General features: G+C 42.2%; 1 protein-coding gene across 2 annotated transcripts in view; it reads right to left on the bottom strand.

Annotated features, from left to right (window-relative positions):
* Nucleotides 1-14674, bottom strand: part of rock1 (Rho-associated, coiled-coil containing protein kinase 1) — a 65944-nt gene extending 51270 nt beyond the window's left edge. For both annotated transcript variants that reach the window (XM_061254198.1, XM_061254197.1), the window contains exon 1: nt 13826-14674. In XM_061254198.1, coding sequence (XP_061110182.1) covers nt 13826-13918 — 93 coding nt within the window. In that variant the 5' untranslated portion in view covers nt 13919-14674. The remainder of the gene's footprint in view (nt 1-13825) is intronic.
* Between the last annotated feature and the right edge of the window lie 9332 nt (nt 14675-24006).

Genomic DNA, 24006 nt, shown 5'->3' with positions numbered 1-24006 from the left:
GCGGGCTGCTGAAGCCTTCTTCACGCGGACATATTTCAGTTAATTACACGCCCGTCGGCTGTTTCATCTCCGATGTACGCCGTGGCGGCACGACCGGACAAGTGCCTAATTAGCCGGGCAGCTGCTACCGCTTAGCTGCAGAGTGATAGGGTGCTGCCCAAGGGGCTGCACGGTCAACCAATCGGATTACCAGAAGGCATCCATTTTGGCCAATGGCAGGAAGCCTGCTCCGAAGAGCGGGCACAAAAGCATGTCAGGGCTGAAAACGCAGAAACTCAACCTTAATTAGGTATACTGTTACAGTCTGGAAAAGAAAGGAGCAAAGGTAATCTCAGAAAATGCTTTTTCATGTAACCGAGAGAGGACAAACACAAAAACCGCAAAGCAGGGGTAAGCTGCTGAACTGCATTGTGGGTAACATGACCCACTGCAAGACCTCCAAGGCTGCAATTCCGCATTTTTGCTACTATAACAATCAAAACGCTATCATTTTTTTCCAGTGTAGCATGGAGAGAAAAGATTTTGAGCTTACATACTGGGTACAATGTCTTCTTTGGTAATGTAAGGCAGCCATGTCAGGACATCCTATGAAATCAGTTTTGTTTTTTCCTAAATCCAGTTAATTTCTTCTTGTGCTTTTTCTGGCTTTGGATTTCTAGATTATCTAGTTTCTAGATAATCATATGACATATTTACTTTTACTGCTGTATTCATTCAATTACTGAATATTCAGCTGTATTTTAAGCATAAATTCACAGTCTACGATGTGAAACTGAAATGCAATGGAAAGGGTTGGTCCTGAACAATAACCAGATGACACTAAATTGAATCAGCTTCATGCAGTCTGAAACTGTGTGACTAAGGCATTTCTGAGAGATCTGCAATGTCACAAGAGGCAGTCGCTTCAACATGTTACTCTCGCGAGGAGGCAGACTTCAGGGTTTGTGCTTGGTGGGCATCTCTGATTGCGTCATTGCACTTTGTGTACAAACTTCACTGTGTGCAAGTTGCTTTGGAGCCATCCACAGTGTTTCTTCTTGCTTTAGACCACAAACTTGAAAATCATCACCACACCACTGTATCCAGCAGGTAACTATCCTTCATTTTGCATGATGTCCAATTGAAAACATACTAAAAAATGAAAACTTTTTTTTTTTTTTTTTATCCTAAAATGGAACAAGCCTATTCAAACTGGCACTTCACGCTAACAATATTTAACAACAAAATTTGTACAAAGAAAGGTACATCTTAAGGTAGCCGAGACACAAGAAGTATCATTATTGGTATGGAGTGGCAGGAAAACGCACAGAACTTTTTCCAGACAGGGAAGCTAAACTTTCCACCGGCAGCCACATCCCGTGCCTGTCTGCGCCGAAACCGGGTGGATGGTGCAACCTCGGCATGTTTATACTCCACGTTTCCAACTGCCACCTCCCCAGTGACCGCTGAATTCCAGCACAATGCCGCCATTCAGCCTCCCGGCACGGTGACGTCATGGTGACATCTCTCCGGCCCGGCTGTGTACAAAGCAAGGGCCTCTCTGTTTTTGCATCCATGAAGACCGTTCTGCCAAGCTATAGAGAAACCTGATATTCCAGATCGATTTCCTCCTTTTACATTTCATTTATTTCAGCAGACACCGATGCAGGGTGACTGACACACAGCTTCTGCATTTTACATAGTATCCATTTACACAGCTGGATATATACTGAAGCAATCCAGGTTTAAGAATAGATTTTTTTCCTTCATTTTACATTTCATTACTTTTCAGGCATTTAGCAGACACTTATCCAAAGCAACCGACACACAGCTTCTGCATTTTACACAGTTGCTATTTATACAGCTGGATATATACAGTGGCCTCCAGAATTATTGGCACCCTTCAGATACATGCGCAAAACATAATATAAACTGTAGAAATGTATTGGTTATCATCAATTTCCTGGTGGACAATCTACCTCCAACAAAGTCTAGGCTTCCTAGCAGACAACCAGATTTTCGGACAAAATGCCCTGGTACTTCGTTAAATTAATTGTGCCACTGATCTTAAATGGTGCACCAGGACCACTGGCAGCAAAACATCTACAAAACAATGACCCAGTGACATATTTCACAGTAGGAATGAGATGCTTTTCCTTGTTGGCATTTCTCTTTTGCCGCCACACATGTTGATGGTGTGTATGGCCAAAACATTCAATTTTGGTCTCATCTGACCATATCCCTCTCTTCCAGTCATAATTCCAATGACATGTGGCAAACTCCAGATTTTATTCATTTTATTTACAGTGCCACGTGCCATTTTTCATACTCATTACCAGACTTGTGATGGTACTGTAACTGCCCTTTTCTGAATTCACAGTTTCGGCTCGTCTGATTAAGCTTTTTGCTGATGGATGACGAAGGGATTCTGCATGCTTGTTACCTCATTTATACACTCTCATGAAACAGGAAGTGATGGAATGACACATAGTTCCTTGGCTGGAATGACACATAGACTGAGAATAACTAAATAATGTAAAATTGTATTGGCAATTTCACAAAGAGAAGATATTAAGTATTTAATATAGTTGGGAAAACTATCGTTTTATACAGTTGTCCCATGTTTAAGCATAATGTATCGATTATTATGGGTGTTACCTTTTTTCCTCATTTTTATTAAGGGTGGCAATAATGGAAAAAAGGGTGGCTGGAGCCCACTACATATATATACAGAAGCAATCCTGGTTTATGGATCTTGCTCAAGGGCACAACAGCATTGTCTTACCTGAGAATTGAACCTGCAACCCCAGTTCCCTAACCATTAATCTACACTGCCCACTGCCTCAACGTTTTCAGGAAGGATTGATTCTCATGCCTTTTCTAGGACATTTTCTTGGACTCCTTTCCAAGAGTCAGTGACTTGGGAGAATTGCCTTTTGCAAAGCTGAAAAGGAAGGGCCTGGCAATGGCGTGGTTTCTGAACTGGGCACGGCGTGGTTTCTGAACTGGGCATGGCGTGGTTTCTGAACTGGGCACGGCGTGGTTTCTGAACTGGGCACGGCGTGGTTTCTGAACAGGACATGGCGGTGGAGATAATTCACAGAGGGTCCCCTGAAGCATCCACTAACCCTTTTCAAGAGTAGGTTTTCTGGAGAAAAAAATTAGAATATCAGTGTTCTAGAACCATTGCATTCAGGCACCCGTAGTGTTTGTTAGATTATCAGAATGTTTGAATTGAGAACATTATAATCAGTCGAAACAGGGCTGTTTTAACTGTAAATGCAGGGATAACACGGCACTCTCACTGTGGATATCTGTTTCATGAGCACCTTGATCCAGCAATTCTGGCAACCATTGCCATTCTCAAAAGCTGCAGATTCCTGATGTCTCCCGCACGCACACACGTTAGAAGCATGATGCCCCTCTGCTTTCTATTTCTCCATTGCATCCAAAGCAATGTCATCTTCATTTTGATGATGTATCTAAATATTTCGCCTCCGCTTGTCAATTGCACTTGGTATGCAAGCACTTGCACACGGCTGCTTTACTTCCATTTACAGGAAACAGAACGCCTACCTAGAAACACTGTGTATCCACCACCCCATTGCTAAGAAACGGCCATGAACACAAGCTGCCGTCCTCACACACACAAAAAAGACATTCCTTTTCCTTATGAGGACCCATAGTGAGAAACCCTGTCATAAATGGATGTTAAAATACAATTGAGCTTTTGCAAACAGAAGAGCATTCATTTCTCCTTGGCAGGCCAAGACCTTCCCAGCCGACTCAACCCTAGTCAGCCCTTACCAGGACCCAAGACCTTGTCTGTGGAAAAAAGACCTCGCCTGTAACCGCAATATGCCATCCCAACACTTTCATTTCAAACTTGTGAAAACCAGAGCCTTTGGCCAAGCCACAGTAACGGTGAAGGGCTCCACTTCCAAGACAAAGACGAAGCAAGGCAAACCAAAGTCTGGAGAACTAAAACAGGAAGCGCCCTGCGTTTGAAATGGAGGCAAGCAAAATTTATCAGATGGCTGCACTGTTCCATCTGCATTCCTGCACATGCTCAGTGAGTGAGGGGCACGGCGGCCTATGAATAGCACTGACCATTGTTGTCTTATGGGCTAAAAATGTGACCGAGTGAGAGTAAACAGCTGACCAGGGCGGTTTACAACCAAAAGACACAGAAGAATTTGGGCAACAGAACGGCGGACGGCGAATGTGCTGGCTCGTAGCTTATTATCCGCAACTTTCCCAGCTCGTATGACCTGCACACGTGAGCCAGTAGTCACGGTTGTTCCACAGAGACTGGATGATGTCATAATAAAATTCCAGTCATATGACTGACTTCAACCCTTTAACTGCTCTAGGTGCCAGTCATCCACAATTTCCTCTTCATCCAGCTGCAGATAGCCCGCTTGCAGTGCCAGGGTTCTTTTTCCACTGAGCTTGTATGCATGGCAATATGAGCATGTGTAATTACGCAGAAGCCTTTCTGGGTGTACGGGACTCCATGTCCAAGAACAGTGGCCCTCTTCCCTAATATTCTTTCTTGCCAAATTTCTCAAAAAATGCAAAAGCATTTGCTAACAATACTATTAATGGATATTTTAAAAACCCACCCAGGCCAGAGGCCCAGGGGATCATCTTTATTGCACTCCTCTGACTATACTCTTTGCTTGACTCAAAACTACAGTAGTCCACAACCATCTCAATGGCCTTAAAGGTACAAGAGGTCATTTTGGACTCCTAATGGTCAAGATAGGAATTGCAACAACAGACGACCTCACACCACAACACTGTTTAAGCTTCCCACAGTCTATGAATATAATACGTAATATAAAGCGTTATTATACAGTTCAGTGTTCTCGTGAACTGTTTTGGAAAGCTGACACTGACAAATGCAACAGAGCCTGCTGTCTTTTTGCAGTGTTCTTGTAAGAAAATGTTCAGGTGACTTTATCACTTTGGTATGTTACACAACACTATTATAATTTTTTTTTGTATTTTCAGGTATCAAAGTTTTCACTTTAGCTAACCAGCTATATTGTGAGCAAGCAAGTTATTTGGCTATATAACTAGCTGGCTATATAACTAAGATATAATAGCCCACCACAAACGATGCAACTGTAACTTAGTTTGAGAGAAATAAAGGTTTAGCTAAACATGGATTATTGAACACAAAGAGATAAAAGGAACATGTAGCTGCCCACATTGCACTCTAGACAAGCGATCACTGAAACTCTATATACTATTGCTTATCTAGTTAAAAAACAATACCAGCTGCTACTAGCTATTAGTTCGTTTCCAGAATTTTAAATTATCCACCTGAAGCACAACGCTTGGTTAACCGCGACTATGTTTGTATTGCCCATATTTTATCGTAAGTGGATATTTGTAAATTCGTCAAGCTAATTTGTTTGTTGCTACCGATGACAAACTGGTATGGTTTTAGAATTAGATGTGTAGTCTTCACTTGGATAATAAGCAATAGTATACAGAGTTTCTGTGATCGCTTGTCTGGAGTGCAATTTCAGCAGCCACATGAGAATAAGCCCCCACGCCATTGGCTGTGGCAGTTTAAACCAATTGTCAACTAATGAGCTTGAACTGTAATGTTTTGATAAAGAGCAACGGGCCAACAAATGTACACTTTGAAACCCGAATTTAAGGACTATAAACACAGGCAGAGGGCGAGTCAAGATGTCAGGGAGCCTTTTTTCAATGATAGGAAGGGATTTACAATGGTCTTGTAACAATGTTTTAACACAAAAATCTTACCTATTGTACCTTTAATATAAGGAAACAGTGACATCACTCTACGGTTATTGCTTTAACAAGGTTATGTCCAACACTGTCACGCTGACTATTTAGTTCTGCTACAAGCAGAAAAAAAACCTTTTTTCTTTACATGAAAGAAACGTTTACATGACTGTAAACACCATTTTGTTTTTGTTGTTTTCAAGCAAAGTGCCACATCTGTGATAATGTTCAAGCGAGCAAGAAAAAATTAAAAATAAACACATAGTATGGAGTATCACTACGGTTTTCCGAAAAAAGAAAATCAAGAGGAACAGAGTTTGAAGAAAATGGAGTCCCCCGTGTACAACAAATGTTCTGCCAGGAGCCTCTCCTATCTCTGAGCCCATACCAGGCAAGTTCCAACAAATCAATTCCACTACTGCAGTACGCCAGGCCTAGAGTCGCCTTCACCAACCATGTGATTACATCCCTGGCGACTAGCAATTAAGATGTATAAATATAACATTTCTATTTCATTTCCAGGCAATTCATTTCTGAGAATGCTTTCTCCCCTGGGACCTGAGGCCTTCCCTTGCGAGTCTGTTCGGTCCTGTCGGCAGGAGCGCTCAGGCGGGATGCGGAGCGGACAACCAGGGGAGTCGCGCTTCAGTCGGGCCGTTGCCCCATAACGCAGGCGAATATCCTGGCCTGAATTCTTAGAATCATGCCTGTCCGAGCAGCTTAGAGAAGCCAGCCCTGGAGGACAGCGCTCAGTGGGGGAGGGGACGCTAGCACGACAGACGAGCCCCCTGATGGTCCTCATTTTGGAAAGAGATAATGGGCTACCAGAGCCAGCCCAGCCCCCCAGTCACAATTCAGGAAAGCCAGTTTTGAGAGGAAGGTGCGGGCCAGATTCGTTTGTCACCGCTTGAGCGATAACGGAGGACAGCCCACCGCAGCCACAGCCTGAGAAGGACCAGGGCCAGGGGGTGAGAACTCAGGCTGCTGCACGGGCCTAAAAATACTCCCAGCACTATCAGTGGAAAAATACCACAAGTGAGCTGGTCGTAAAACAGGCGCTGCATTTTTGGGGTGCATGTGTAATAGCTCGAGGAAGCAGCTCAACAAATAGACACATCGACTGAAGGATCTCGGAAAATTATCTTTTGGGTCATTTACGTTTCTTTTCCAGCTCTTACTGCAGAGTTCAACGATGGTCCCTTTGTCCGAGAAAAGGCTTATCCTTTTTTTGAATAACTTCTGAGCGGGCTAACGGCAACTTTCTTGAAAAAGACAAAGCAGCAGAACAATACAATACTTAACAGGCTAGTGGCTGCGGGCAACAAGACAAGACTTCCAAGAACCATTCACTATAAAAAAAAAAAACCCTCTAAAACCACCAGAGAAAAGATGTTCAACATTTTGCCTCAAAGGGATGTCATATTTACAGGTTTGGCAGTTATACAAGCAACATTAGGGAGAAGCGGCTTCCTGCCACATTACCATACTTTTACTGAATGCTACATGACTGCAAACTTTGAGGTAATATTTTTCCTCCTTGCAAAGAAGCCACAAGTGTCACACTAGAAGAAATGGCCTTTACACTCAGAGAATGTGTGATCACCGTATGCAAGATGGTTGTTGAGAGGTGACCCAGAACTTTTACCTCAGTGTATCAAACAGGGGTGAAGCTTGTACAACCGCTGGAGGAATATCGAGGGGAAAGACAATCAAACTAGAGGTACATACTATAGGCTGACTTTTTTTATTTTATTTCACAGTTTATTCAAAGTCTAAGATCACAGTAGCTGAACATAGCTTTCCAAAGAGTAAAATAATCTTTTGCTGTCTGCAGGAGCTATAGTCTGTGGCCTGGGCTGCACAAGGCCCACCAGGAAAAGGCAACAGATCCTGAGCCCAACAACTGACGCCTGCCTAGCAATCACAGAAATAGGCAAGAGGTTGAATGTGTTTTTACACAACTGTGCTGAGGTGTCCCAAATACAAAGCAAACCGTACAGCACAGCAGCATATCAAGAGTAGAAACCACATCAGCCTAAGAATAATTTCATTGAGTTTGTTCTCAGTGGCTCCTCCCTCTTGTCACTGAGAGATCAACCTGTGCAGTGGGCAACACCCAGAGGGAGTAGGGCAACTGGGTGGAGTCCATTTCTGCTGTGATAATATAGCCTACAGCAAGCTGTCTCCTGACACACACACACACACACACACACACACACACACACACACACACACACACACACACACACACACACACACACACACACACACACACACACACACACACACACACACACACACACACACACACACACACACACACACACACACAGTTATAATACCTCTGGCAAGACAGGCAATGCTGGGCATTCTGGCCAGAGAAGAACTGGACAGAAACTTGCCCAACAAAACTACGGCCTCAGTTAAGTCCTTCGGTCCTCAACTTTTAGTCACAAATATGAATGCTTCGCAGACATTTTAAGCTCATCAAAAATGACAACACTGCAACTGTAGATGTCTGGTCTCTAACCCTAACCAACAGAAAAAACGTTCAGAAATGGATTCTTTCTCTAGGTGGAACTTTGAAAACAAAAAAGCCCATCCATCCATCCATTATCTTAACCCGCTTATCCTGAACAGGGTCGCAGGGGGGCTGGAGCCTATCCCAGCATACATTGGGCGAAAGGCAGGAATACACCCTGGACAGGTCGCCAGTCCATCGCAGGGCACACACACCATTCACTCACACACTCACACCTATGGGCAATTTAGACTCTCCAATCAGCCTTACCTGCATGTCTTTGGACTGTGGGAGGAAACCGGAGTACCCGGAGGAAACCCACACAAACACGGGGAGAACATGCAAACTCCACACAGAGAGGCCCCGGCCGACGGGGATTTGAACCCAGGACCTCCTTGTTGTGAGGCGGCAGTGCTAACCACTGCACCATCCGTGCCGCCCCAACAAAAAACCCAGAATATCCTAAATTAAGGCTGAACAGTTTAGGGTCCTTTTTCATATGAGGGTGCTTCTTGCGCTGTTCTACCATCTTCTCACCACCCCTGCAGCCTTTCTCCTCCATGCATAAGGGATGGAACCATCAAGTACACAGCAGCATACACCAGCAGTCAACTCAGCCCTGTATTCTGCTCTGTGCTTCAAAGGAAGTGGAATAAAACAGCCACATCCCACCCTCAACAAAACCTGTGAAAACGAAACTCACAAATCACTTTAAATCTGGATTCCTGGATAAGGAGCCACCTTGTCAAAAATCTCTTCTTTCGGCGCATAATTCCACCCTCTGTTTATAAGTGTGCCACTCAGGAATACTGGAAAGGCAAGCGCCGCCTAACTTTCCATTGCAATTTAGTTAATGTGTTAAGTACACACTTTGCCCTCGAGAACTCCCATGTTGCTGCACATTACGGACGAAGCAGAGAAATGAAAAACGGCCTTTTGAAACGCTGGGCGAGATGCAGACAAGAGGTTATTTGATTGGAATGGAATTTTATTATGCTGTGGGTGGTGTAGAGGAAGGGGGGCAGGGAGGAAGCAAAAGCCTCCATTCATCGATCAGAGACCACTTGAGGGAGAGAAAAAAAAAAAAAAAAAATGCTTGTGTTCGGTAGCTTCTGAAACGCAGTCTTCACTGCGGTTTCATCATTAGGATTCTGAAGCAGCTCGAGTGAGTTGTGGGTCTGAGTCGCCACGCTCCTGGGGCAGGGAGGAAGGTCTGCCGGACAAGAGGAGCACGTTTTTGTCCAAACCGAGATTTGAAAATCCAGAATAGTGGATGCGGTGGGGGTGTTGGCCGTGCCCTCATTGGCACCTGTGGTATGTGTCACTCCGATTACAAGGATGCTGTGGGGGGAAGCTGAGGCATACCTGAAAGTCCCAGGAAACCCTTGCAGGCTGATTCGCGCCAGACTACAGCCTTTGATAGCAGGCATTAAACCTCGGTCCAGGCTAGAAAGACAGGAAGATCAAGAAGACCTTGTCCATTGTGCCAAATGGCCTCAAAGCCAGGGCTCTGCTATCATGTCAAGTGTTATCTCGCACCAGCCGTAGGCAAACCAGGTCCATGGAAAACAATCTCCAAACAAAGTCCACTTCACCCAACACAAGTGAAAATGACAAGGGCTTTTAAAGGAAACTATACCAGTGGAAAGTTTGAGATGGAGCAGTTGTGCTCAGCAGAGGACATGGCTAACTACTGAATGAACTCAAAGGGTCTAAGGCCTTTCCTGTGAAACAGTGGGAATGCTCTCTGCCATTACATAATCAAAACTGCTCTGCTGAGTGCTTTTCCGTTTGTTTGGATTCCAGCATCTTCCACTGCATTCCGTTATCTTTCTTAAATGTCACGCCTGGAATCTTTTCAAAACAAGGACTTGACTCTGCAAATCAGTGTAACTCACAGCACCCCTTGTGAAGGAGAAGGCCCGAATGGACAAAGGTTGAAAAATGCATTTAAAAAAAGGAACAGTCACATTTCGGCCAGCCTCCCTGAAGGCCTGCGAGTAACGATCATGAGGACTGAGAGACGGTCATATCCAAGCCTCAAAGGGAGAATCATGGTTAACCCTTAAGAGGCACTACCGTTTCTCTGCTGGGGCAGTTTTGTCCCACTGGAAGGCAATGATGGGAGTTAACTGTATTCCAGTGAAACAAATCCCAAATAAATTAAAATAACACTACTAATTCTGAGCTATTCAACAGATGTTTCCTCAAATCTGGAATTTGAAAGGTTTAATAAATAAACAAAAAACTTGCTTGTTCTTAAGGTGCGGTTCCCCGTACATAATCAAAGTTGTGATTCAACACAATGTTTTTGACATAAATTGAAAGTCTTGGCAAAATTGCAGACTTTCGTACAAAAATGACTGACAAGGAAAACCTCTGTGATGATGAATCCTGCACTCTTATGCTGGTGGATAAAAAAAAAATGCTTGGTACTCATTTACAGAATACACTGATTAGCTGACATTCACATACGTTTAATACGTTCAGTTCCTTTTTTTGCAAAGGAACAAAACACTTATTTCCACTTCAAGTTCCATGAAAAAGACAGCTCCAATGCATTTAAGAGCCATATCACTAACATTCCAAAACTCTCTATTTAGAAGATTATGTCATTGTGGACAGAAGTTGGATTTCCTTTGGACCTTCTTCCCTGTATAATAACCAAAACACAGGCACTGTGTGCAAGGAACATATTGTGCACTCAGTGGTACAGTACACAGGCTTGTCAATGCCCTAGATCAATGCCCATAAACAATTCCATCTATAACTGAAAGGAAACATTTGTATTTACAAACTCACCTCACGTTACTATGCAGATTCATACAGAGAGGTGCTATAGCTTATATGCACTCCTGGATGTGACCATTATTATTTATTCAGCACGGGCATCTAGCAAGCCCATCATAGTATATATAAGATACTGCCACAAAAATCACCAGTACATGGGAATCAGAACACACTTATGACAGTAAACACTTTGGTACACACAAAACGGATAACAAATATTTCCAGGGGCCACGCTATGCCAACATGCGCATGAGGTCCGATAATGATTTGACAATAATAGTGAGCTGAGTAGGTGTTTGGAGGGCGCACTTGAGTGCATGTGACCTGAGAGACTCCTGTGCTTCCTCCGAGCTCTGACAGACACATACCAGTCAGATAACAGGGCTGGCAGTCAGGCGTGTCAGCAGTGCGGCTGACCTTGCCGGATTAATGCCGCGTTTCTGCGTGTCGGCCATAATGGGTGGTTGAGCGCACCATGGGCAGGAGAACGGACAGGTGCGGTGAAGACATGCGACGGGGTGGGGGGCGGTCCACCGAGGCCGGCCATCACGGCTCTCCAGATCGCTGAGAAAAGGGGGCCGGGGGCAAGTGGAGGGGCACCTGAGCGACTCCCCCCACAAGACAGTGTGGCAGGGGGCGGCAATATTCATTGGGATCCTAGTCCACGTAACCTCAAATCTGGAGCCGTTCTTACTAGCCGCAGTGTAACTTCATTTTTCACAAATGACATGTCAGCATCAAAAGCATGTTTGCACAGGCAATCCAAGCTTCAAGTCTCATCTGATTGAGAATTCATCTCATGTGAATTAGGAGTCTCCCAAACTACGCTCTAAGCTTAATCATGGAAAAGGCAGGAGAGAATATTATGGATCCTGGAATTTTCCACTGAAGTATCTGATTAAAGTGGACTTGAAAATGTGACGAAAATACAATCTTCCAATATTATATCCTGGCACAGTTGTGGATCTATCTTACATTAAATAAAACAGAAAACCAAATGAATTTTTATTTCATACAAGACCAAGTTTTATAAACTAAGCTTTTGTAGTGAATTAACAGCACTTTCATTGAGTACAGCACCAATCGGCTATCGCATTCTGAAGACTAGTTTCAGATAAGACATGAACCAATGTGCCCAATGTACCACAAGATGAACTTGGTCATGAACTTAGCCCAGCTATTTCTTTCCATATTTAGTTATAGAAGCTACAAATTTAGTAACTACGTGCACCAAGTCAAGGTAGGTGGCGCAGTTGGCAAGAAAATATTGTTCTAAACACACTTTAATTGATACTGTGCAGAAATGCAACCCTATCAATATGAATCAAGATAACTTAATTATACTCCACCGACGAAAATATATTACACATCTACTTAATGTATAAGTTATGAGATCATTTCTCCTGATTAATATACCTATGGCCTAAGGATTCAAATGCTACCCACGCTTGAAGGAAGCATCAACTGACAGCAAACTCTGCTGATGCAGTAAAGTAGATAGTCCCCCAGGGAGACTGCATTCACATGACTGTTAGGAAGAGCCGCCAACTTCTTAAATGAAAAGCATTTAATAATTTAACAATGAACGGCGTAAGAAATGTATAAATTAATTTATAAATTCTTGCTTCTGGTAGAAAGACACATGACCCCACATGCTCAGAATAAACATGTCATCTCGGATTTATTGTGGTCATCTGCCTCTAACAACCCACCTACGTTAACTTGCTTAACTTACTAGACACCAATTTGTGTAAAATGTTGAGGCAAAATTCGGTTTTTACAACAGCTATTGTCAGCTATTCCTAAATAAGCGCTTTAAAAACACAATTCCATTCTCATGCGAGTGTCTAGCTAACGTTAACTAAAGCCATTCAAGCGAAGTCAGCACGGACATTGGCTAAGTATTAACAGTACCTAACCAGTTAGAAACACTTTCATTAGTATGAAATGGTCGCGCTAACACTGCATTTCAAATACACGGCGCTGGAAGTTAGCAAACAATCTAGATTCACTAAAGATATCCCACGTTAGCTTGCTAGCTAGCTATTCGAGAATTGTGACCTTACTCTGTGTTCCGTTAAGCAATTAGCTAGCTAGCTAGTGTTCAAGATACAGAAGTTATTGGCTCAGCTTGATATCGAAGTTACCTTCTCGCGTAATTTATTCATGAATTAGTGTACGCAAAATTCGAACCAAGTTCAATTAATTAACTTGCAAGTTAACGTTAGTTTGCTGCCTAGCAAAAAAGGTCAGACAACACGCTAGCTAGAAATACCAGCTTATCCAAAACGCCATTAAAATACTCTTCTGTTACTTCTTCATAACGAGCTAACGCCAGCAAGTGGCTAACTGCTAAGTAACCAGAATTAAAAGTTGCAGTGTTTCTGAAGTTAGCAATAACATTTCTCAACCAGACGTCAGCATACTCACTTAACTGGATGGCATTATTTATATTAAGTTATATACGTTAGTTAGCTAAAATTGCATCTTCAGATGTAACGTTACAACCATAAACTTTCCCCTATCGAGACAATTTCGCAAAGATTGCACACTAAGCTTGACTCTTTTTCAGTGGGCATTCCAACAGGTAATTTGTGTTAATTTTCCATTCAGATGCACAGAGAAGTCGTAAAAATTGCTAAAACTATCCAGGCACGTTACCCATCAACAAAGACTGCTAGTTAGTTAGCTAACAAACAAATATCCCCTGTAACAAATATAAACAACACTCATTTGCATTTAAATATAGTTTAAATAGGCGAAACTTACCAGTAAACAATCAGTATTAATTTCTGATTGCGGGTCCTTCAGCATGGCATCGATTTTTTCAAACCGAGCCTCCAAACTTTCGCCAGCAGACATTTTTGCTGTCAAGTCGAGTTCCACGCCGTTGTAATACTAAAAAAATCTTGCTAGCTAGCCAGCAACTTCCCTCTCGTTTGCTTTTCAGTAAACAGTCGTCTTCTAAGTTAGTTATATCGAACTAATCAAAAAAACATTGTGTCTTATGCGTTTTTCACACTCAAGACATTTAACGAGATCTAGGATGACCGAAAGTAACATTTTAAGAAAATACAGTTCACTTTTTCTTCTCGTTTCCCCAAGATTGCTAGCTAGCTAGCGAAGTTTGATTGACAACTTCAGCCACATACACACAAAAGAAAAAGAGCAACAGATAGCCAGCAAGATCAGCTTCCCTGTACAGCCGGAGCCATAGCCAGGATCAACTGTGCTCAGTATTTTAAAAGATAAAAGGTCCGTTTTACATAACTCATAAAAGTAACTACCGACAACTAGTCTACTCCAGGCCTGTATCCATATGAAGGGGCCTTATGGGGGGAAAAAAGCCAAACGGGTCTGACAGCTGCAAGGTAAAAGTAGCGAAAAAACTTCAGCTCCAAAATTCGATCAGTTTGAAATGCAGTCTTAATAAAGCGTTTCTTCGTAGTCCTTCTCCTCTACACCTCTCATTTTCAAAGAGCGAAGGCTGTGGCCTCTGCACACGCGTTGAATCCTGTAGATTCTATTAGGATAATTCAGCATTAACTCGATCTTCTTTGAAAAGCACAAGGTGCCCGAGTTCTTCTCCCTGCACGACAAACATGTCCGCCTTCCTGTTCAAACACCCGGAGAAGCAGACATCGAATCTACAAGTACTGCGCATGCGCTCAAGTTGCTACCTACAGATTGAACGCGATGGGACAAGTGTGCAAACTGCGCCTTTTCGATGGCGGGCAGAAGCCGCCTGGGTTATTCGCGTGGTTTGAGCGCTCCCTGTGACTGGAAATGCTTATTAAAGTCCAACGATTAAATTTAAGATCAGAGCTCGACCAAGGGCATCATTATTGCACACAGTCTGAAAAGAAAACACTCGCATGCACTTGAAGCTCCTTAGATAATGCCCCAAGAACGCTCTATAGAAAACCTGGTCACATCTGAAATGAGAGCAAAAATATTAGGTTCCTGTGTTGGAGAGGATTGTCCCATGTTCCTCAAAATGTGCATGGGATGAATGATTGTCAAAAAGTTTCTTGCCTTTTTATACTAACCTATGTTTAATTTTGTTCATGTTTAAATTGGCCATTTCAATGAATTGACAAATGTAAACATGTAGAAATTTGTACTTCTATGCATAGAAGTACAAATTTGTGTGTTTCTATGTATAATTCCGGGTGTCTGTATATGTGTGATACTGTAAAGTCGTAAATTTCATCATTCAACCTCCTCTTGAATATTACAGGACATTCTAGTCCTTAGTATATAATGCAACCGTTCAGAACAACAGCTGACAATCTACATTTATGGATGAGTTATTTAGGGGCCTTAATGGTCCATGTTAGCTGTATCCATAGCATTGATTCCCCATTGATCCTCCCTCTATATGGTGTTGTTCTTGTGAATTTGAGCATCTGTCAACTACATATTACTATCGGCCAAGTGTACATTCAGCTTCTCAATGTATTTTCCTACCACTGTAAGGGAGATGTGATTATTGGCCTTGCTTTTTTGGCCGTCACATGAGAATGACGCTGTTAAGACGATACCCTGAGAAAGCGAGGGCTCTATTGTCTTTCAATTACAAACACCTTGCATATGGAAAGACAGGCTTTATTCAACATTCGTACTGGGAAACCATGCAGTTCGGAACTCTCATATCCACACTTAGTGATTATTCTTTTGCATATTTTGTTACAACAGGTGTATTCCTTCACTGATGTCTTCCATCCAATTCAATTGTAGGTATAGTGTTATTTTCCTGATAGAGCTGGCACTGGCATTGTTAATCTAGTTTTAAACATAAGTGGTGTGCACATGCACAGCTTCTGAATTTGTGTTATTAAAACAAGAAATTTGAATACATTTACATTTAAATTTTAAATGTTGTGTTTGCATGCTCTTACAAGTAATGGTTTTGTATTATTAAGAACATGTAAGAGCATTATCTGGTATAACTGAACATGCTTGGAAACTTTCTTAGCATTGTTTCTTTTTGAAGGAGAGCAGGATTTGTATTGCTTATATTGAAAATTTTGTGGTGGGACTTAAACAAAAACATTGGTTCTGACTGATATGGAACAATAGGCTTTTATAAGAATCCATTTTACCCCATGTTTATTGACTTAAAACAAATTTGCAGGAGAGCAAGATTTGTGAAGTGTAATATGCTAATATGGTATTTTTTGTGCACCCCCCTCCCCCCCCCAAACTCAAGTAGTGGTAAAAGTGATCCATCCATCCATCCATCCATTATCTGAACCCGCTTATCCTGATCAGGGTCGCAGGGGGGCTGGAGCCTATCCCAGCATACGTTGGGCGAAAGGCGGGAATACACCCTGGACAGGTCGCCAGTCTATCGCAGGGCACACACACCATTCACTCACACACTCATACCTATGGGCAATTTAGACTCTCCAATCAGCCTAACGTGCATGTCTTTGGACTGTGGGAGGAAACTGGAGTACCCGGAAGAAACCCACGCAGACACGGGGAGAACATGCAAACTCCGCACAGAGAGGCCTCGGCCGACGGGGATTCGAACCCAGGACCTCCTTGCTGTGAGGCGGCAGTGCTACCCACTGCACCATCCGTGCCACCCAGTAAAAGTGATGAGATTATTTTTTTTAAAGAAATGGGTAAGGTCATATAAGTATTAGGCCAATAATAAGATTATGGCCATATGATGAATCATGCAGTGAGCACCATAATTTATTGGACAGTGACACATTTTTTGTTATTTTGGTTCTGTACTCCAGCACTTTGAGTTTGAAAGAATACAATGAGACTGCATTATAGATGCAATGTGAGTGCAGACTGTCAGCTTTACTTTCAGGATATCTTCATCCATATCACATTAACCGTTTAGAAATGACAACACCTTATGTACATGGTCCCTCCCCCATTTTCAGGTACTACAAGTATTTGTTGAATTGGCTTCACAAATGTGTTTTGTTTGGCAGGAGTATTTATTTGTGTTGTTAGTGAATGTAGAAGAGAGCTGTTGATGTCTAGTCTTGACTCTAGACTTTGCAATTGCCTTTGGAGATTGTTGCTGGGGTATAACATGAGGAAGACAGTGGTGCTGATGCAAATTAAGCTGGCCGTCATAAGGCTCAGAAATGAAAATCAATCAATCAGGAACATTGAAAAAAAGGTCAACAGTTTGGTTCATGATTAACAAGAGAAAAACAACTGGTGAACAATTGTGTCAAAAGACCCAGTAGACCAAGGAAGACCACTGTAGTGGATAACCAGAGAATACTCTATGGTGAAGAAAACCTTTCTGACAATGGCCAACAGTCTGCACTTCAACCTCAGTGTCATTGTTTCCTTTCAAACCCAAAGTGCTAGAGTCCAGAACCAAAATAATAAAAATATATGTCACTGTCCAATAAACTATGGTCTAATAAATGTAATTATTGATATTGGTCTCAGAATGTCCAGATCTCAAACATTTTATTAATCTATTTAAACATACCACAAATTTTATCATTATGCCACATTCAGGATATATGATTCACAAAACCTAACACAGTTGGCTTCTTTGAAACATATAATAATTTCAGACCTCCATTTAGGGAGGTGTGCCTGTGCATGAGTTTTTATTTTTTACATCTGGATACAAAAAACTCTTTGTTCTTCTCATTTTTTACCTTTTCAGTGACCAGATTTCCATACTTTCAGCAAAACCCCGGTGATTTCACCTGTTAAACCAGAACAGCACCTAAACTTACTAAAATTGTAATAAAGAAAAATAAACCTTTAAAAACAAAAACATATTTGCACCAGTTAATTCTGACAAATGTAATGCCATGGAGATATATAAGAACTGGAGACTTCCGCTTCTGCTTACTGGTTCCATGCATTCCTATGGGACCGGTTCAATGGCACATGAAGTTCAGTTTTGAAATTCAAATGGAGAAATTAGCGTTTTGGCACCATAGGTTTAAACTGTATCTTTGGTAACCACTGCAGTTTGTGAGCTTCAGAGGGAATGTCAACACCTGCTTAATGCACTCTCATATTTCACAAGAAAAAGCACCTTTTCAAACTCTGGACATCTATGGCCTCTTACGGTGTTTCTGAATATGTGAGAGCAGATGACTCTATTTCTTCTCTGTCGCCCCCTGCTGGTCCTGTACTGGCCTGCATTCATCAAGGTCCAGTAACAGCTCACAGAGGAAGGCATTCTTGGCGACAAAGGTGCTGTGACATTAGTCAGCAAGTGAGATACAAGGCTGTAGCACACATACAAACTGTCGCTCTCGTCTTCACAGTCATCGTCTCGCAGACCAAGCCTGTGTGTCACAAGTCCTCCATTCCTATCTCAGCACACTCCATTCCATCCTGCCACCTATCATCCCTGTAGGATACACATGAGTTTTTCTGCACGCTGGTCGACTTGCTGAAGGAGGACATGGGGACACTCAGGCAGCAAGACAACCTCCAAATGTGCACATGCTCTGTGGAGGCCAGTTAACACACCTGCAACACGTGAGCTGCCCTTACTGACTGCTTGGCTTTAGACCAGACTGAACCTTTCAATGCAGCAGCATCTCATTGTCCCAGTCGGAGTATAACTATGCAAACTGTATTATTTGTGGTGTAATACCAAGATGTAGGTAACTGCAAAGTGTGGAAAACTGAAATTTCATAATGAAAATACATAATCATTTGGCATGGCAGATATGTTTTAGGTTGGCAGGACATCCTCAATATACAGAATCATGAAGTTAACTTTGAAGGGTCACAATGTTAAATGAAAAGGTGTCAGCATGATTCATAAATTGGGTGAAGTGATGCCCATCAGTAATGAGCTTTCTGACTTCCCATAAGCCATTAAAGATCTGTGTTATACCCAAATTATAACTTTGTAGGGACTACAACTTCCACGTTCCCACAGGAAAATTCTGCGACGTCCACCACAAATGACGTCTAACTTGGTTCAGCCAATCCCGTCATGGCGGGAGCAATAAACGGTCCCGTATAAGAGCAAGACACGTTCTTGGGATCTCTCTTCTGGCTCTTCTGCTTTTTCTGCCTCTTCTGCTTGTTCTCTTCGACGCACCCTTCTTGGCCAGTCGCTTCAGCTCATCTGCTCCGAGACTCGGACAGAGGCTGAATGCTGCACAGCGCACTACCAGGCCTACGGACACACCCAGTTACCTCGCGGTAACTACGTGGCCTATAGTGAGTGGAAATTGTTGTACGCGGAACGCTACATCAGTTTACCCCAATAAAGCCCAACAACGAAACAGCAACGAACTTTTACACCTGGAAAAGGACCAGCGGATCAGACGACAACGCGCTGCTAAGACGGGAACACCCCAGCCTGCGCATCTCTCCCGGACACCATTCACAGCACCATCGCCGCTTCTACAAGGACAGCATGTCTTTTGGATCCAGCAATGCGTATGGACTCAGTAAGAAAACAAACATTCAGGCATAGCCAGTGTTTAGTTTAGTCTTAACTGTTTTTGTGAATCTGTGTTTCAATATTTACCATCCAACCATTGTAATGTGTTTGGTTAGCTACATATATATGTACGTGAATTGATTCGCCGTCTTTTGCGCATATATAGAGTAAAACTACGCAAGTAGTCCCTTCTCACAGCTAACTCTAACTCATTACCACACCCAGAACTCTAGCGACACGCGCGCTTGCGCGCGCCACACACACGCACACACACATACCAAACTAAATTTCCTTACTAACTTCCCGTTAGTTTATCTGTTATGTGTTTGTATGTTTGTTTAATAAATATATTTTATTAAACCCCGGTGTCCGTTTTGGAATCGCATAGACATGAGAGCCGAGTTAAAGCAGTCTTTCGAAGAACTTCCAACCTTCAGGTTATCGGTATGTTTAATCATTAGTATTGGTTATTTTAATTATTAATTAAAATACTAAATTTGTGGTTAGATATTCCTGATAATAGTAATTTTATGAGACTGATTACTTTTTGCAGTTATACTGCTACACAACGTTTAACTGGCGCCCCGGTTTCGTAGAGAGTAAAATCCCTGCGTTATTTGGCGGCCCGTGCGAGGACCCTACATAATTTGGAGTCCCGTGCGAGGACCCCTACAACTTTGACATAGATATGCAATCAGTTCCATTTAATTTGCAAGGCCTCACCACATCCAACAATTAATCACTCTGCCACATTGAAAATTTGTTCAAAGTGAAAGTGGTATGATCTTCACAAGACATTTTATAAGACAATTCTGAATGGCTCAAGCTGGTGCAAGTATGGTAGCTAATAAGAACACAGAACCTGCCCCTGAGCTAAAATAAACCATGTAGCCCACTCTACCAAGTGCAAGATGAATAAACTATAGAAAAACAGGGTGTTTATTATTCAGAAAGTATGTACTTCCCTCTGTGGTTCTCTGTTTTTCTGTCTGAAGGGCTGAGCTATGGGTCAGAGGTGGTTAGGAATGAAAAGCTACAACCACATTACATTACATTACATTATTGGCATTTGGCAGACGCTCTTATCCAGAGCGACGTACAACAAAGTGCATACCCATAACCAGGGATAAGTTCGCTGAAAGACCCTAGAGGTAAGTACAATTTCAACTGCTACCTGTACAACAAAGATAAGGACAAGGGCCTTTTTTTTTTTTTTTTTTTTGAACAAACAAACAAACAGAGCAAAAGTCACCAAAGTTAACTATCCAAACACTGCTTACCTAGCCAACTAAAAATACCGATACACAAGTCACAGAGACAACAATTAAGGTTCACAGGGAGGTAGGGAGGGATGGGGAGAGGTGCTGTTTGAAGAGGTGTGTCTTCAGCTTGCGCTTGAAGGTGGGGAGAGATTCTATAGTTCTGACCTCAACGGGGAGTTCGTTCCACCACCGTGGAGCCAGAACAGACAGTAGTCGTGAGCGTGAGGTGGAGGTTCTGAGAGGGGGAGGTGCCAAGCGGCCTGTGGAGGCTGAACGAAGAGGTCTGGCAGGGGTGTAGGGTCTGATGATTTTTTGCAGATAAGCTGGGGAAGACCCTTTAACTGCTTGGAAGGCTAGCACCAATGTTTTGAATTTGATGCGAGCCATGACAGGCAGCCAGTGGAGGGAAGTAAGCAGGGGGGTGACGTGTGAGTATTTGGGAAGGTTGAAGACCAGACGAGCTGCTGCATTCTGGATGAGTTGGAGGGGTCTGATGGCAGACGCTGGGAGGCCAGCCAAGAGGGAATTGCAGTAGTCCAGGCGGGACAGAACCATCGCTTGGACCAGGAGCTGGGTCGAGTAGGGGGTGAGAAAGGGGCGGATTCTCCGTATGTTGTAGAATAGCTGAATAGGCTATGAAGAATAGTAGAATAGTAGAATAGGCCATGCAGAATAGCTTGGGCCTCTATTTCAAGGTTAGTTCCGGTCAATTAAGCAACGCACACCCTTCTGTTTTATCCTCATGTCACAAATATTAGCACAACAAATTGTAATACTACCCATAGTACATAATTACTTACTTAATACATAATACTGACCCTTATACACATAGATTTGCAGTAAATACTGACAGTGATACTAACAGCTATATATTGACCCTAGTAAAGATAGCCTACAGTCTTACTATGTGCCTGGAAGTGATATTACCAATATTAACTTCTCCAGGTTCAGAATAAATTTGATCTGCATATGATCCTTGTGTTGATTTGCTGTTATGCGGTTACATTCCAGAGAACAGAGCTGAAATCTACAGGGGCTCCAGAATTATTGGCACCCTTGAAAAATATGCACAGAAAATGCTGTAATAATAATAGTTATTGACAAACCTTTTATTTTCTAACATGTGTAAAGCAGTGTGTTGATGATTTCATGGAATCAACCAAGTCTTTTATAGATTTTTCAAATAAAAAAAAGATTTTCACAAAAATATGATCCACAATTATTGGCACCCCTGGTTTAATACTTTGTGCAAACACAAAGATGACAGCCTTGAGTCTTTTCTTATAATTTGTGATTTGTAAAGGTTAGAGAACACATTTGGAGGGATTTTTTAACATTCTTCCATGCAGAACCTTTTAGAATCATTGATATCATTCAGATACCATTTCTGTGTGGATTGTGATGTATGTTTAGCAATCCTGCTTGACAATCTACCTATGACCAAGTCTCAGGATAGGAAACCAGATATCCTGGTATTCCACCAAGATATCCTGGTACTTTGTTGAATTCATTGTGCCATTGATCTTAAATAGTACCCCTGGACCACTGGCAGCAAAACCTGTCCAAAACATCAATTACCCACCGCCATATTTGACAGTAAGTACAAGGTGCTTCTCCTTGTATGCATTCCATTTTGCCACCAAACATGTTGATGGTGTGCAAACATTTAATTTTGGTCTCATTTGACCATAGCACTCACTTCCAGTCATAATTCTAATGAGAGTAATAATTTGTAAGTAACTTTGACCATGGGATGATTGTTAGTGGAAAACAGAAACTGCTGATCTCCTGGGATTTTCATACACACTAGTCTCTAGAGCAGGGGTGTCAAACTCCAGTCCTGGAGGGCTCTAGGTTCTGCTGGTTTTTGGTGTGTTTCAGCATGAGAGATACATTTCCAAGTCTTTCATTGGCTAAAGAGTCCACACCTTGTTCTCAAGGCCTTAATTGGCTGCTGATTGAAAGGAAACCACAAATACCAGCACTCCAGGACTGGAGTTTGACACCCCTGTTCTAAAGTTTGCAAAGAATAATGCAAACCTTGAGAAGGTTTTTGCCTTGTTAACGAGAGATGTCAGGGAAGAATGGCCAGACTGGTCAAAGCTGACAGGAAGGTGACAGTAACCACACATTACAGCAGTGGTATGGAGAAGAGCATCTCTGAACACACAACGCATCATAACTCTGAGTGGATAGGCTGTAGACAGCAATAGAAGTCTAAAAGATAAGTCTTATAAATACATAATAAAGTGCTCACTGAGTGTATGTGACAGTTTTTTTTGTTTTTTTCCTTGCTGATGGTTGACACCTACATTTTATACTCAGGAATTGATGAAATTACACAATATAACTCCTTTAAACTGAGATTACCTAAATTAAGTAAAATTGTATTGCCAATTTATTTACACTAATTGTCAGGGGTGCCAATAATTTTGGCAGCTGTGGTTTTCAGAATTTCAGATTACTAAATAAAAAACATTGAAACGTGACCGTAAATGTATCAAAATAAAAGTATCATTGTCCCATACATTTGAACATAGAATGTAGATCATTATCCATGTTCTTTATTATATGTAGCCTTTTTTCTCTGTTTTTATTAAGGGTGTCAATAATTCTGGAGACCACTATACCTGCATAAAGTGTTTTGGAACTGCCTTTGAAGCTCAGCCTGCATAAATATTATCTCATTATGTAATTCAATACACTCAAAAGCAGGGATTGCCCTGGGAGAGCTATAGGATGTATGGCTAATCAATTAAAGCAGTGGGTAAGTTAACTCTGCTAACCTGGCATCTTGGGTCAGCATCGGTTCCTGATTTTAAGATGAAACAGTGTCTGTGACTCTCCTGGTCCATAGTTGACTGAAATAGTCACAGCTGGTTATGATTATAGCTCAAAGGAGAGGATCTGAGCATGTTTTACAGTTGGAGCTAGATATGAAGTATCTGTGTTTCTCTATGCAGAGTACTTATTCTGCAGCTGGGGCATTTTCTTTTGGACGCTCTTGGGAACATGAACAAACTAACGGACAGGATTGCAATTCCAGTGGAAATTACTGTGAGCCACCAGTGCAGCGATGGTGTGCAAACACTTCTCAAAGTGGACACTAGAGAATGGTGAGTAATCTTCCACACATTCACAAATCTATACACACACATGCTCACTGTCCCATGGATATTACCTCCATCTACACAACCTCCATGTTTTGTGGTTGTTGTGTATACTTGCATGCACACGGTCTTATTTTTACCGGGATGCTACCTGTGTTCTTGTGC

The sequence above is a fragment of the Conger conger genome, chromosome 9 (assembly GCF_963514075.1).
Source record: "Conger conger chromosome 9, fConCon1.1, whole genome shotgun sequence".
NCBI classification, from domain to species: Eukaryota; Metazoa; Chordata; class Actinopteri; order Anguilliformes; family Congridae; genus Conger; species Conger conger.
Note: the sequence above shows the minus strand (reverse complement) of the source record. Positions and strands in the feature narration are given on the sequence as shown.